Below are 15,982 nucleotides of genomic sequence, written 5' to 3'. Positions count from 1 at the left end.
TTTTTCCTGTGAGGCATTTGGGGTTTTTGTTTGTTTGTTTTTGTTTTGTTTTGTTTTAAACACTTTTGGTTATTTTTAAGTGCCTTTTTCCCTCTGGGGTCTTCACATCTCATACAATCAAATGAACTGACTGGAATGTTTGGGGAACTAAATTTATACTAGACAAAGGGTGGTGCAAAACAGCTGACAGAAGCCTGACTTTGTATATCCTTTAGGATCAAAAACTCTTCAGAAGTTGGGAGTGTTCTGTCAGTCTTTTGCTAAAGAGGTAACATTTAGGAATGAGGCCCCAGAAAGATATATTCTGTGAAGCAGAATGATAGTTAAGTAATTTTGCTTTCTGAGTACTGCCACGTTTGGTCATCTCACCTCGAGATAGTTTTACAGCAGCAGATTTTGAGAATGTCCTGAGCAGGGTAACAAAAATTGTTAGTGGCCTGTCAGTGGCTTGTCCTTTGGCAAGAAACTTCAAAAACTAGGATTATTTATCTTGGAAAAGAAAACATGTTGAACAAGTTGAGACATTTTTAAAATCATAACGAGCATAACGAAAACAGATCAATCCTTCCATTTTACCTTGTCACATAATATGAGAGCAGGGAGGTACCTAGTGAAACTACGGCAGTAATTTAAGAAACAGTAAAAAGGAATATTTCCGAAGCAGTACGGTATATTGTCAGTCAACCTGTGAAATTTTCCACAGAAAGCTATGAAGACAAATACAAGATAATTGCATGGCCATTTTAATGTTTAATGAAAACTAATGCTCATGTTTTTTCTGATTCCCCCAAGATGAAACTGATCACTTTTAGAGTCAGCAGAAAATTCTTCCCTTTCCTTACCTTATGTACAACATTGCATAATTTGTTAGTGTGTGTATCATGATGTGGTGTGTCGGAGATATCACTTGAAGCATCAGGGACTGATAATGCTTCAGGCAGAATAGACAACAAGATGGACAGCTCTCCTGTTGCATATACATGTTTTGTGACTAGATTTTTTTAGGTATACAACAATGTGTCTGTGTTTTTGAGATTGGGATCTGGCCGTCAAAGAAAGTGCTAGTTCTGATGACACTGGCTGAGTTTCCCCTCTATTCGGCATTGGTGAGGCCGCATTTAGAATATTGTGTCCAGTTTTGGGCCCCCCAATACAAAAAGGATGTGGACAAGTTGGAGAGGGTCCAGCGGAGGGCAACAAAAATGATTAGGGGGCTGGAGCACAGGACTTATGAGGAGAGGCTGAGGGAACTGGGCTTGTTTAGTCTGCAAAAGAGAAGAATGAGGGGGGATTTGATAGCGGCCTTTAACTACCTGAAAGGGGGTTCTAGGGAGGATGGGGCTAGGCTGTTCTCGGTGGTGGCAGATGACAGAACAAGGAGCAACGGTCTCAAGTTGCAGTGGGGTAGGTCTAGGTTGGACATTAGGAAAAAGTTTTTTACTAGGAGGGTGGTGAAGCACTGGAATGGGTTACCTAGGGAGGTGGTGGAATCTCCATCTTTAGAGGTTTTTAAGCTGCGGCTTGACAAAGCCCTGGTTGGGATGATATAGCAGAGGTTAGTCCTGCTTTGAGCAGGGGGTTGGACTAGATGACCTCCTGAGGTCCCTTCCAACTCTATGATTCTATGATTCTATGATTCTATGAGATAAAAGCAATTTAGGCAAAAACATGGTGATTGTATATAGTAGGTGCATAAATGTATTCCTGACTTTTGAAAAATGTCATACTCAGTGTCATACTGATAATACATTGGGGATAGTACTGCCAGAAAAAAAAGTCTAAGCTGTGAAAGGCATTTTTTGAAAGGCTAGAGGGATTGTCAGCCAAAGGAGCATGTTAAATATAAACACAAAAAGGTATTCTCCACAAAATGATTTCTCTGGACATCTTTATAGCATGTCTAAATATGGAAACAGTAAAGATGTCTCTATTTTGTCTTCACATTTTGTTAACCTAAATTGTCTTCTAGAGAAATTATTTTATGAAAAAACGTACCCTTTAGAAGTTAAAATAAAAAAAAATTAAATATCTTTATGAAAAATAAAAAACCTATATAATGTGTATGTATGTAACTTACAGATTTTGAAAACTAAATTGCTTGATCATGGCATGTGTGTGAGAGAGGGCTCCAGATTCACTGGAGTGGAAAAAGAGTAGGTAAAAAGAACTCTGCTCTGATGAGCTGCCTGTGGTTTCTCAGAGTGAAGCTCCAATTCCTTTGGCTTCCCCCCAGATCTCCTAAACTGAACCCTCACTTCTCTATCATCACCCTTATGCATAGCTCAAATTCTCCTCATTAATGATTAAAGAGTCTTATAAGGCTCAGGGGAGTTTAGGTTGTGTACCATGAACAGGATCAGTGATGCGTACCCTGAGGAGTATCCTAAGACTCACAGGGAAAGTAGAGAGGGTCATTAATCTACAGATAGTTTGGAGACAATACTAGTTAATTAAACCTAAAGCAGCTTTAATGTTTAAGGTCTGATTATGCTGAATATCTACTTTTACTATTACAAATTCATTTTCCACTGGTAATTTTTCACTAAAGTTTTAGACAGGTTAGATGCAAAAGAAAAACATTAGGAAATGTTGACTGGTATAGACAGAAAGAGGGAGGGAAGGTAGTTTATTGTGTAGTTTGCTAATTGTTCCTAAGTTACTTAATTTTTATTACAAACAGAATCTATGGTTTTCATCAAACATTTACTGGAATATCAGCTTTTACAACTGTATCTTAGAACTCCAAACAACCTTTTCACTGGCATGTCTGGCATTTAATATACTACAAACTTTTTCTTTTAAAAGAACAAGCCAAGAAATCTTTTGAGTAGAGGTGAAACTCTGTAGAAGAGAGTTTTCCCCCCAATGCTGCATATTATTAGACCTAACAGCATGCTTCACCTTTGAGGATAATACTTTGTTTGTGGAACAACAGTAGCATAATTTTGTTAGAACTAAAGCGTGTATGTATTTTCTGTGTATTTGAAAAAGAAATTTTCTACTAATGGATATATTTACATTTTTAACAGTAAACTTAATGTTTGAGAGGGGTTCAAAAGAATGACACTGAAAATGTCTTATTTATACATAAGCCACAACAATCAGTGGTGGGATCAGAAGTATTAATCATTTTTCTATAGCACCCACCCACAAATAGGTCTCAGTCCTACTCTGCTATCCCTAGAGTCCAAGTAGGTAGTTTTGGAGTGCTGCTCTCCCACAGTGGTCTTTGATCACTGTGCATTAAATTCATAGACTGACCTGAAAGAAGTGCTAATGAAAGTAATGCTCATCATTCTGTCTCTATAGATGGGAAAGCACCCCTGAGCTCGATGCCTTTGTCCTTTCTGAGTTCCATTATTTACAATTTTTAGGGCAAGCCACCAAACCCCAACCACAGAATTAAGATTTAAAACAGCCAACAAATTCAGTTTGTCTCTTCACCCATCTTTTTACCTATCCGTTTCTACTATTTGTTCTGATCAAATGCAGTGTTGTTATTTTATTTCTTTGTTTTGCAGTTGTCACACCGTTTTTTTTGAGTGATTACTCATGTTGATTCCAAGTAGGTGTGTGCATGCTGCGTGCACAGTCGCCGGAAGGTTTTACCCCTAGTGGTATCCGTAGGGTCGGCTCTGGAGTCCCTTGGAGTTGCGCCTTCAATGGTGCCATATAGAGGACCCTGCCGATCCACTGCCTCTTCAGTTCCTTCTTACTGCCCATGATGTTCACTCGAACATTGTTTCTCTTGCTCTATAAGCACTTTCCTTGTGGTTGTGTTGTACTGTTACCTGTAAATAGTTGAAACAGTTGTGTTAGTTTATAGCTAAGTATAGGTAGAGTAGTTAGGATCCTGCTTATTAGTGTCACCTCCTCTTCCCTGTGATTATGCCTCATTCCCTTGGCTTTAAACTGTGTGGGGCTTGCAAAAAACCCATGCCCAGGAGTGATCCCTAAACAAGTGTCTCGAAGAGACCCATCAGAGGGATCTCTGTAAGATCTGCAGGGGATTCTGCCCAAGGACAAAGAAGGAGAGGAGTCAGAGACTAAAGTTCATTTTAATGGCGGCAGCTCTCTGACCACATTCAGTGCCGAGCCCAGCCTAACCAACTCCTAGTATATTGGCTTTGATGCAAAGCGTGCTGGCATCCATAAAGGAGATGGCACCGAGGAAGGACTCTGTGGCTAGAGACCCTCGGCACCGTCATGGATCACTGGCAACAAGAGACACCTCTGGGACACAGCAGTGCTTGCAATCCCCTGTACCACGTAAGAAGCTGAAGAAAATGGACAGGAGACACTCACCGACGCCCAAAACAACTGAGTGAAAGGGCTTGAGTGGAGTGCAACCTGCCTTGGGTCACTCAAGTGCTGTTACCTCGGGCACAGTACCGTCAACTCCGGCCCACAGGAACAGGTTCATTTAGTCTGGTGTCCTTGCACTCCCTGCCCAAGGAGAACTGTGTGGAGGATTTACAGCTGTCCTCCATGCCGGAGACCTTTGAAGCAGCCAGGGAACTGACAGGAGCACGACACCGCTATCCCTTCCCAGGTATGAGCGTGCTCCGGACCCCAGACCACTGGTACCGAAAAAGCACCCAGTGCTGTCCTGGACAGTCACCTTCTCCCCGGCACCACTCCCTGCCACTGTTGGGAACCACACTACCCTGGTCCCTATGAAGCAACTTGTCAGGCTCTGACTGTGAAGCAGAGTCTTGTTCTTCTGGAAGAAGCCGGCACCAGTCAGAGAGGCAGCATCAGATGATCGAGGCTGGTAAGCCCTTCCCCATGTCTTGGCCACCTCATCTAAGAGGGCAGAAAGAAAATACTGTGTGCTAGCAAAGGGATTTGAATATCTTTATACCCACCCGGCACCGGGATCCCTGGTAGTCCTGGCTGCCAACGAAAGGGACAGGCAGGGGAAGGTCAGCTTGACTTCTAAACATAAGGACACAAAGAGACTCAACTTGTTTGGTCGAAAAATTTATTCTACGATCAGCCTTCAACTACAAGTGGCGAACCAAGAGGCACTGCTAGATAGATATCTTTTTAATATCTGGCAGTTGCTGGACAAGTTTGCAGACTCGTTGTCCCCCTCCTCCAAACAGGAGGCCATCTTAGAAGAGGGGATATCGGGGGCTAGGGCATCTCTGCAAGCAGCTTCCAACATGGTGGACTCTGCAGCCAGGACCATGGCCTTAGCTATATTGATGAGACGGGCATCATGGCTCCACTCCTTAGGACTCCCGCCAGAGGTACAGCAATCTGTCCAGGACCTTCCCTTTGATGGCGCAGCCCTCTTTGCTAAGCAGACAGATGCCCAAATTCATGGCATGAAAGGCTCTAGAGCTACTTTACGGTCACTCAACCTCTATATGCTTTCTTCCTTTAGGAAGTATTTTAAGCCCCAGCATGCTCTGGGGACCACCCCCGCAGAGACTCTATAAAGGAAAAACAAGGCCTACAAGAGGCATCAGGGCCATTTGTCATCTGCTGGTCCTCATCCGGGCACTAGCCACCGTAACTGGGATGGAAGGCAGGCCTTTTGAAGGTGTGCCTGGGAGCGACCTACCAGTTCTTTCCCTGGATCCAAACTCCCTTTTATTTTCTTCTCGTCTAGCCTGTTTCCTCCCAGCCCAGGCTGCAGTGACATTGGACAGATGGGTGCTCAGCATGGTGGCTATTGGTTATACCCTCAGTTTGCCTCACTCCCACCTTCCCACCCTCGTCCTTCTTCAGGGGCCCCTCTCATGAGCAACTCCTTGAACAGGAGGTGCGAGCATCTCTGCAAGTAGGTGTGGTGGAAAAGGTTCCCAAAGACCTGTTGGGTCAAGGGTTTTACTCCCATTACTTCTTGATCCCGAAGGCAAAGGGAGGGCTGCGGCCTATTCTGGATTTAAGGGGCCTGAACAAGTACCTCAGAAAACTAAAATTTCGCATGGTCTCCCCAGCCACCATCATTCCCTCTCTGGATCCAGGCAACTGGTACGCCACTCTTGATTTAAAGGATGTTTACTTCCACATTGCGATCTTCCCTGGTCACAGGAGGTTCCATTATAGAGGAGTTAAAATGTTACCCCATCACCACAGCCTGAAACTACCTGAAGCTGCTGGAGCACTTACAGCATGCACATACATCATTCAGCATGCAAGACTACATCTCAGACCACTCCAGGAGTGGCTAGCCTCAATGTCTCATCCATCCCGCGACCACATAGACAGGGTAGTCTCTCTTCCTCCCTCTGTGATAGAGACCCTTCAGTGGGGGATCAATCTACAGTCAATCTGCCCAGGAGTCCCCTTGTCCATATCTTATCCCTCACTGTCCCTGGTCACCGACATCTCAGCGATGGTCTGGGGAACTCATCTAAGGGGACTCAGGACCCAGGGTCTCTGGTCTCAAGCAGAATTTTCACTTCACATCAACATAAGGGAACTGAGGGCGATGCACTTGGCCTTTCATGCCTTCTACACCCATCTGGAAGGCAAATGCATATCGGTCATGACGGACAATACAATAACAGTGTTCTATATAAACAGACATGGTGGAGCATGCTCCTCTCTCCTGTACCAGGAAGCACTCAGACTGTGGGACTTTTGCATAGCCTGCCCGATACACCTCAAGGCATCTTACCTTCCGGGTATCAGAATGAGCTGAGGACCATCTCAGCAGTTCTTTCTCCAACCATGAGTGGTCTCTCTGCCCGGATGTGCTGAACAATATCTTCCAACATTGGGTAGTTCCCCACATAGACTTGTTTGCGATAAAACGCAACAGGACACTCCTGTGATTCTGCTCCTTCCAGAATCACAGTCCGGGATCAATTGTGGTCACATTCCTTATCCCATGGATAAGTCATCTGTTCTATGTGTTTCTGCCTATCCCACTCATCCACAATATTCTGCTGAAGGTCAAGAAGGAAAGATTCTTTGTAATTCTGATAGCCCCAGCCTGGCCATTCCAACCCTGGTACACCATACCCCTCAACCTCTCAGTGAAAACTCCTCTCAGTCTGCCTCTGTTTCTGTACCTGATTACCCAGGATAAGGGCCACCTTCTTCACCCTAGTCTCAAGTCTCTCCTCCTCACAGGTAGAGTGCTCAGAACTAGTCAGAGCAGTCCTCCTTGGCAGCAGAAAGCCGTCCACCAGGGCAGCTTACCTAGCTAAGTGGAAGAGATTCTCCATCTGGTCAATACAAAAGGGTACTCTGCCCATGCTGTCGTCAATACCTTTCATCTTGGACTATCTGTTGCATCTCAAGCAACAAGGGATGTCGGTGTCATCAATCAAGGTCAACTTGACTGCAATCTCGGCATTTCATCCCTAGGTTACAGGCCGTTTGTTTTTTGCCAACTCCATGGTATGTCATTTTCTTGAAGGACTAGACAGGTTATACCCTCAAATGAGTCAGCCAATTCTCTAGTGGGATTTCAACCTTGTACCGTTGGGACTGATGGGTCCTCCATTTGAACCTTTAGCAGCATGCTCGTTTCTTTATCTGTCCTGGAAGGTAGCCTTTCTAGTGGCCATAACTTCGGCCAGGAGAGTCTCGGAACTCAGGGCCCTCATGTCTGAGCTTCTTTATACGATTGTCTACAAGGACCAGTTTCAGCTGCACTCTCACCTGGCTTTCCTTCCTAAGGTGGTGTCACAGTTCCACACAAACCAGGACATATTCCTCCCTGTTTTCTATTCAAAGCCACACACCAATAGCAGAGGCTGCATTCCCTGGATGTCAGACAGATTTTAGCCTTTTATATCAAAAGGACTGAACCAAAGGTGTCAAAGTTATCTGGCCACAAGGGCCATTTAAGATAAAATTGTTCACTTGGCAGGCCACACTGGGGAAAAAAGAAAATTAAAGGGGTAGTACAATGGCACAGCTTTTGCTTACTCACTTTCCATACCCGCTTAATACTCCAGGGGTTGGGAGCTCTCGGGCAGGTGATGCTCCGGGGGTGGGGCGGACCGGCACATGGTGCTGGCTTATGCTGGCACTGGGGCACCACACGACCGGCAGCACTCCGGGGACTGGGAGCACTCAGCCCAGTGGTGCTTAGAGTGCACGGGCAACAAAAATTAACCCCGTGGGTCACATGTTTGACACCCCTGGATTAAACCCTTTACGAAAACAACTCAGCTCTTCCTAAAAATATTAGACAGGATGAAAGGCCTTCTGGTATCATCACAAAGAATCTCTTCATGGATCACATCTTGTATCCAGTCGTGGCAAGGGTCTCTCCCCCACTGCTGACAGCTGATTCCACAAGGGCGCAGGCGTCCTCGGCAGCGTTCCTCGCTCAGATCCCAATCCAAGATATTTGCAAAGCTGTGACATGGTCATCTGTTCACACCTTCACTGCACACTATGCTATTACACAACAAGCCAGAGATGATGCTGCATTTGGGAGAGCGGTACTGCAATCTGCAGGTCATTGAACTCTGACCCCTCCTCCTATGCATCTGCTTGGGAGTCACCTACTTGGAATTGACGTGCGCAAGCACTCGAAGAAGAAAAAACAGTTACTAACCTTCCATAATAGTTGTTCTTTGAAATGTGTTGCTCATGTCCATTCCAAGATCCACTTGCCTGCCCCTCTGTTGGAGCCGGCCGGCAAGAAGGAACTGAAGAGACGAGGGGTTGACAGGGCCCTATATATGGCACCATAAAGGCACAACTCCAAGGGGCTCCAGAGCTGACCCTACAGATACCACTGGGGAAAAACCTTCTGGTGACTGTGCACGCATTTGGAATGGACTTGAGCAACCCCTCTCAAAGAACAACAGTTATGGAAGGTTAGCAACCGGTTTTTCCCTGTAGTGTTCTGTTGGACCTTAACTTGCTTCCAAACATGCTTTTCATTTCCACGTGCCATTGCTACACTGCAGTAATGCAACTTGCCTTATGTCGCCTGCCAGTCTGTCCCATGAATGAACTGAGGGGTTTCCATCCTTATCCAATCCTTGTTGCTATTTAGCATTTATATTATGATGGTGCTGTGCTAGACATTGTACAAACATATAGCAAATGGTAGTTCCTGCCCCAGAGAGTTTACAGTCTAAAAGACATCTTGTCACCCCTACTGAGATTGCCAGTAGTTGTGGTGATGTTTTCTGAAATGTGGACACTTGTCTACTAAGAATGAACTGGGGTCATAAACACTAAACTGGTTGTTTAACTTTGAGAAAATGTGGAAACACATTTAAACATCCCTTTAGCTTATATTTAACTAGAATTCTAAACATAGTTAGCCATTTTCATCTGTAAACTTTTTTTAAAGGCTAAATTATTGCTGAAGTACCTGTGAAAATTATAGTTTGATTGCTCAAGAGTTTCTATTAAAACCTGTTTTCAGTCACTCATAGTGTTCTGAAATCTTCACTTATTGGGCTCAAATTTTCCAGACCTGGTCCCTGCCAGAGGAAAAAAAAATTTTTTTAAAGAAAGATAGCACAGAAACTCCTGAAAGCTGTTTTGAGTATGGAAAGTACGTTTGTGTGTAAAAGTTTTCCAGTTTTATACATATTACATAAAAGTTGCAGTACATATATCTTGTGACTAATTTTAAAAGCTCTAGCATCTAAACAACTGAGTTAAAAGCTGAAATTTATCAGAGAGAAAGCCCTCACTGTGGAGAAGTGCCTTTGAATGCAGTGGGGAAAAATAATTATGATTTGGTCACGTTATGTGCATTTGAAAATTGCATTTAATATGCACAATAGCTCATTGGTGTAAAAATATAAATGATATTTTTTACACTGATCCATGAGAAAGGTAGGCAGCACTGTGCATGCATGCATATTATGCATGGCCAATTGGCTGTATATTTAAAATAAATAGATACATTCAGTTAAAGTTTGTACAGTGTAGTCTGATCTAAACTCATTGAAGTCAATGGAAAGACTCCCATTAACTTCAGCAGGCTGTGGATCAGAACATGTATGAATCAGTTGTATGTACTTGCCCATCCTCTGTTATTACATGTTAAAGTACACATTGAATGAGGCAGGGCTTCCTTGCATACCTTGGATTCTGGGATCATTAACAAACATTAATGAATAAAGCATCAACTTAATGCCAGTCTGTTAATAGATAATTTATAGTGTTCTTTCAGTCTTCTGTATGAAAGAAAGAACTAATTGAGAGAAGAGAATAATGGGAAAGTGTGAAAATGGCCAATATTGATGTGCCAGCATAGCCCCCAGCATAGACTCATCATAAGCTGGTAAATTGAGTTCTTCTGCTGGCATAACTACATCACTTCCCCTGAGAACATTAGCTGTCAACAAAAGCCTTCTTTTGTTGGCTTAGTTACATCTACACCAGGGGTTTTGATTGCAAACCTATGTTGGCTAGGTGGTAAGGTTTTTTTGCACTTTTAGCTCATATAGCTATGTTATATTTACACAAGGGTCACATTTCAAATGTCACAAGCACAATCTGTGACAGTATGTAGAACCCTTAGGGTACCATCTGGTAGCTGGGATATCATTGAGCCCTGTCTGACCAGCTTGGGCTCGCTCTCACACTGTGATGCTCTGACAGGCCACAAACTCCTGGCAGGTTTTGCACTTAACACAGCCCTCCACAGGAAAGGATCACACCCAGTTTAGTTCACTCAGTGCTTTCTAGTCACTTACCAACCAACAATAAAGTCCAGCTGGCTCCTCAACGTAAGGCCTGGTCTACACTAGAGAGTTTTGTCGACACACTACAGTCACCTCCCCGCCGACAAAACTGCCCTGTTTTTTCGACAAAATAAAACCACCTCTACGAGAGGCGTAGGGCTTTCATTGGCAGAGCTAGGGTGACACAGTGTCAATGTAGACACTGCATGCCCTTAGAGCGGTGGAGGCATGGATGCCGGGTGAATGGCCCGTTAGGGGAGGTTAACCCATGGCCCTGTCCCTTCTACCTGAAGCCATGCACCTCACCGCTCTCCGGAGTCCAGGCCATCCCGAGTCCCAAGAGGTCAGCTCCAGCATCCCCAGCTCCGCATGGTACCAGCTGCCCCATGTCCTGGCTGGGCAGCCCCAGTGCCAAGTGGCCCCAGCTGCTCCAAAGCACCAGCCGCGCTGCCCAAGCTGCCCTGGAACAACGACTCAGCAGCCTGGGCCGCGCATGGCCCTGGAGCACCAGCTGAGTGGCCCTGGGCGGAGTCCCCACGGGGTGGCCCCAGCAGCCGCCTCACATCTCCTCTGGGTGGCCCCAGCAGCCGTCCTGAGTCCCCGCCGGGTGGCCCCAAAACCCAGCAACTCCAGCCATCCGAATCCCTGCTGTGTGGCCCAAACTCCCAAGTGGGCTGCCCAAGCCAGGGCGTGGGCGGCTGATGCCCAGCTGTGACTCTGGGACATGGGCAAGCCGCGGGCAGCTGCTGCCCGGCTTCAAGCCAGGGTGCAGGAGGATGCCACTGGGCTCCCAGTGGGGGCGCAGGTGGCTGCTGCCGGCTGCGACCCCGGGACACAGGCAAGCCAGGGCGTGGGAGGCTGCTGCCTGCTTCCCAGCTGGGAGCTGGGACCGGGTGGGACGTGGATGGCTGCCACCCGACTTCCCAAGACATGGACAGCTGCTGCCCGGCTTCCAGGGACACAGGCAGCTGCTGCCCACCTCCAGCTGGGACCACGCAGGACCATGGAGTGTGTGTGTGGGGGTGGCGGGGACAGCCCACAGGGAGCCCCACACTGCCCCTTAGGTCAGTGGAAGTGCTCCTAGTGAGGACATGCTTTGTCTACCTAAGGAAAGGGTGTACATCAGCCACCACTGTAATTATAGTGGTGGCTGAAAATCGACATATTTTATGTCGACTTATTTTCGTAGTGTAGACAAGGCCTAAGACCCACACCATGTCAAGCCTGACCAGTGTGATTATCCTTCAGTCCACCCTTCTCTCCGAGTGGAAAAGACATGCAACAGCTTTTGTTACTGAGCAGTTTGTCTAAACACTTCACTCAAAGATACCCTGCTTAAGATTAAACCATTAAACAAGTTTATTAATTAAAGAAAAATAGATTTTAAGTGATTATAAATGACAAATGTAAAGATATTAAAGGAAGTTACCAAATGAAATAAACATAAGACCACAGTCTAAATTCTACACACTAACAAGCTTAGCAATATCTCACCCTTGTTAGCTGGTACAAGCAGTTTCTTAATCGCAGGCTGGGCAACCTTCCCTGCCTGGGCTTCCTCTCCCCCTTTTCAAAATCCTTTCCTTTTGTATGTCAGGGGACCCTTCTGTTCACCTTATGTTCAGGTGTTCAATTGAATGGGAGTGGCATGGAGGCAAGTGATGATGTCACGCACTGCTCTGTTTGTTTGCTGGAACAGTCCATGCATGTGACCTGGCGGCTGCTTCCTATTGGTCAAGCAACCATTTTGGGAACATGTATCATACATTGAAGCCTTTATCTGTAAGCAATCCCAGGTAGTGGAATCTTTCCTTGATGGACCATTAGCATATCTGTTCACTTCATTGTTGTACCTGAAAAGCTGGTTTAGGTGGTTCCCACCTCACAATATGTTCGAGTAGCATTTCCAAACATATTTTATAACTTCACATACTATGATAGCACATACAACCCAATAGGATATTAATGTTTAGTGGATCAAGACTTTAAAAGTAATACCACACAAGGCATACTTTGTATAGAACATATCTGGTGAATATGGAGTTTCTGGGATGTTGTTTTCAGACACAGAATGTCACACAATCAAAAAGATTTTTTTAAAAGATGAAAACTTAGTTTCTGGGGCATAATTTTGCAGCAAAGGGTGGATTTTGCAGCCATGGTTTCAGAGAATACGTCCCATCCAACAGCATTCATAGTTTTTATCTCAGGTCTTGTCCAAATTAGAAAAATTGCACTGGTGTAATTAAATGAATTTAAATTCTCTTTAGTTACACTGGTGCAAACCCTTAATGTAGATACACTTACACCAGCTTAAATCTTAAATATATCAATTTAGCTGAAGTTCTATTTGTTTAATAGAGATAAAGCCTCAGCCTTTTTCATTTTCAGTCTGCTTCTTTCCCTGTTCCCTATTGGAGGACAACCTAATGCTTAATAGTCAAATATTATCCCAATCACAGTCATGACTGAATCTTTAAATTGTAAAATCACAGTCAGTGCTTCAGTTTATGTTGAATATTCTATTTGAAATTAAAGAAAGATAATTTGATTTACTTTTTAATATTATCTTTTTTAAAAGAGATTATGATTAAATTCAATCATTTACATATACATGTATACATTGAGTGTCTCTTTTGTTGCAATAGAAAAAATAAAATGAATATCCCAAATTTCAGTAGACTTCTTAAAGTTGAAAGAATTTTAAAATCAAATACATGTCAAGATTGTTTAGATGCAGATTGCATTTTTTTCTTCAGTTGTGATTAAAAGAGGTTTGCCTATTTAATCCCAAATCAAGGGACGGAAGAAGGATGGTTTTGAAATTAAGCAGTTGGATTGAGATTCAGGAGATCTGGTTGCAGTACTCAGATCAGCCAAAGGCTTACTATGCACCTGTGTCAAGTCACTGAGATCTTCAGCAATGCTTAACACCCACAATCAGGGTCACATTTTCAAGAGAACTCAACTTTTAAGCACCAAAATAAGTAACCATTTGTTCCAGCTGAGCTCAGCATGTTGAGTGCTGAGCTGTTTTGAAACTATGGCCATAAGTGGAAGCTGTTGGGTTTGGAGCACTTTTAAAAGTCTGGCTCTAGTTGCTAGGCCTGAACACTTGAAAACCTAGCTCTTAATCTCTTGGTGCCTCAGTTCCCCCATCTGTAAAAGAGAGATGAAATTTCCCTGTATTGTTGAGTGTTTTGAGAGTAAATGTGTTAATATTTGTGAGATGCTCCAAAACTTTGGTGATAAGGATCGTATCAATTGAAACCATGTCTAAACCATTCATAAACATAGAACATAATGTTGTTTTAACAACTACAGGTACTGGGAAGCTGTTCATAAATGGGATGAAGCACTTCAGTTAACTCCAGAGGATGCTACACTTTATGAGATGAAATCACAGGTAACTCAAACTCATGAAAATTCTTTGTCAATTTAGAAATCCAAAGTTATATTGTAGTCTTTAACAGATAATGCATAAAACCCTGCCATCACTTGTGTGTGTAAAAGGACAACTGGATGTGGGTCACGAAATTTTAGAAATATTGCTTGCTATAGGCTCAGGGATAGATCCCTTTCTCCTCTTCTAACACGACAGGGTATCTTCTACGCGTGAAAGTATTGTTACCCTTGTCAAGCATTCCATGATAACATCTCTGTCCAGGAATGAATTTGGCCAATGTCCAAATGTAAGAAAAAGCAATTGAGACATTTTAAAATTATATTTATTATCATTACTCCAGATAGGTAATCTGTGACTCTGCCATTAAAATCCATAAGATTTTACTGAAGGATTATCTTATTGCCACGTCCTTCCTCTTCCCCTCCTCCCCCCAAAAGAGTATATGATATGTGAAAGACATGCTCCATTTTTGGTGTCTGCTTACTGCACAGGCAAACATTGGGAAAAATGCATTTAGTCAAATGCATTAATCGATCTCAACCATCAGAGCTCTGTTTCAAGGCTATTTTGATGGGTTAAGGCTCCAGCAACCACCAACACCAACCACCAACACTTCATATGTAATGTCCTTTTTCTACCCAAGTGGCTAGTCAAATTGTGGGGCTATGGGGACGTTCCAGTTAAAAGTAGAAATTGATGGCACCTGGTATTCTCTTAGATGCAATCTTGTTTATTTACAAGCAGTGTACAAAGTCTTGCTTCTCTAAATGCAGGATGAACTAAGAACAAAAGTGGCAGTTTCTTAGCTTATAGCCCCAAACCTCTTTAGCTAACAGTCCCAAAGCTCTCTAGTTTTTCCCAGGGTCACATAGTGGTCACAGGCTACTGCTTGGCTTTCTTGATTTTTTTGCCTCTGCCTCTTTCTCTCTTCTTGTCTGTTCTCAGTTTCTATGTGTTCGGTCACACAGCTACGACACACAACTGGTTGCAATACCCATTGATCCCCCTTAACCACATAGTGCTATTTGCTGGGCAGATTGTATTAGGCCTTATTTTAGGTGTGGCTCCTTCACTGTCTCATACAACTATCTTAAATGAGAGATGTGTTCACTCACCAGTTTGAACAAGATAGTAATTCAACCCGTGACAAGGTTTCATCAAGCTACTACTAATATCAGCTGTATGGACTAAGAAAACTGCTGACCTCACAGTGACTTACTTTTTGTATGGCTTCGGTGGCAAAGGTACTGGATACTATTATTTTATGCATGTCCATGTGCTTGTGTCCCCCTCTTGCTGAAGTAGAAAAAATGTAACATACGTTCAATGGATTTTTGAAGTGGAAATGAGGAGCCAGCTAGAGGGAGAGAAGGTGAAATGTGTGGGTTCAAACATCCTATCTCCTTGTTTTACTTTTGATTTAAGCTTTTGTTAAGTCATTTTCTGTTTTTCATTTAGATGTTTTAGATTTTATTCCTGTTCATATGGCTGATTTGCTTCTTTTTTCTCCTTACCTTTGAAAACAGTGGTCCCCAAACTTTTTACCCTGCACCCTCCAGATCCCCCCAGCAGGGGCCAAGAGTGGGGCCATGGTCGGGGCTGGAGGCAGCAGTTGGGAGTAGGGCCATGGTTGGGGGACTGTGGGAGCCGAGGTTGAGGCAGGCCCAGAGCAAAGCTCGGGACAGAGCAGGGCAGGGTAATGCTCCCTCCCCACCCCCTGTTGGTTCTGGCCCGGGCCCTGCTGCGCACCCTCTCCCTCTCCCGAATGTTTGTCCACGTCCCTTAGCGGGGTGCACCCAACAATTTGGGGACCTCTGTTTTAAAACAAAGTTAACTGCCAGACTGCTTCTGAATATGGGTACGCCACAGTAGAACATAACTGCTGTGCTGCTGAATATGTCAGATATGTTATAATATTTCACTGATTTCAAGAAATAACAGCAGC

General features: G+C 44.1%; 1 protein-coding gene across 3 annotated transcripts in view; it reads left to right on the top strand.

The window, feature by feature from the left end:
* The window catches only part of TTC33 (tetratricopeptide repeat domain 33), a 96,033-nt gene that overhangs the window by 27,101 nt on the left and 52,950 nt on the right, over positions 1–15,982 (top strand). For all 3 annotated transcript variants that reach the window (XM_067545569.1, XM_067545567.1, XM_067545568.1), the window contains exon 3: positions 13,956–14,037. In XM_067545569.1, coding sequence (XP_067401670.1) covers positions 13,956–14,037 — 82 coding nt within the window. The remainder of the gene's footprint in view (positions 1–13,955; positions 14,038–15,982) is intronic.

This window comes from Emydura macquarii, unplaced genomic scaffold (genome assembly GCF_026122565.2).
Source record: "Emydura macquarii macquarii isolate MOO-44397 ecotype Brisbane River unplaced genomic scaffold, CSIRO-AGI_Emac_v2 contig_1045, whole genome shotgun sequence".
In the NCBI taxonomy this organism is placed as follows: Eukaryota; Metazoa; Chordata; order Testudines; family Chelidae; genus Emydura; species Emydura macquarii.
The sequence above is the reverse complement of the archived record's forward strand: the minus strand, read 5'-3'. Positions and strand labels throughout refer to the sequence as shown.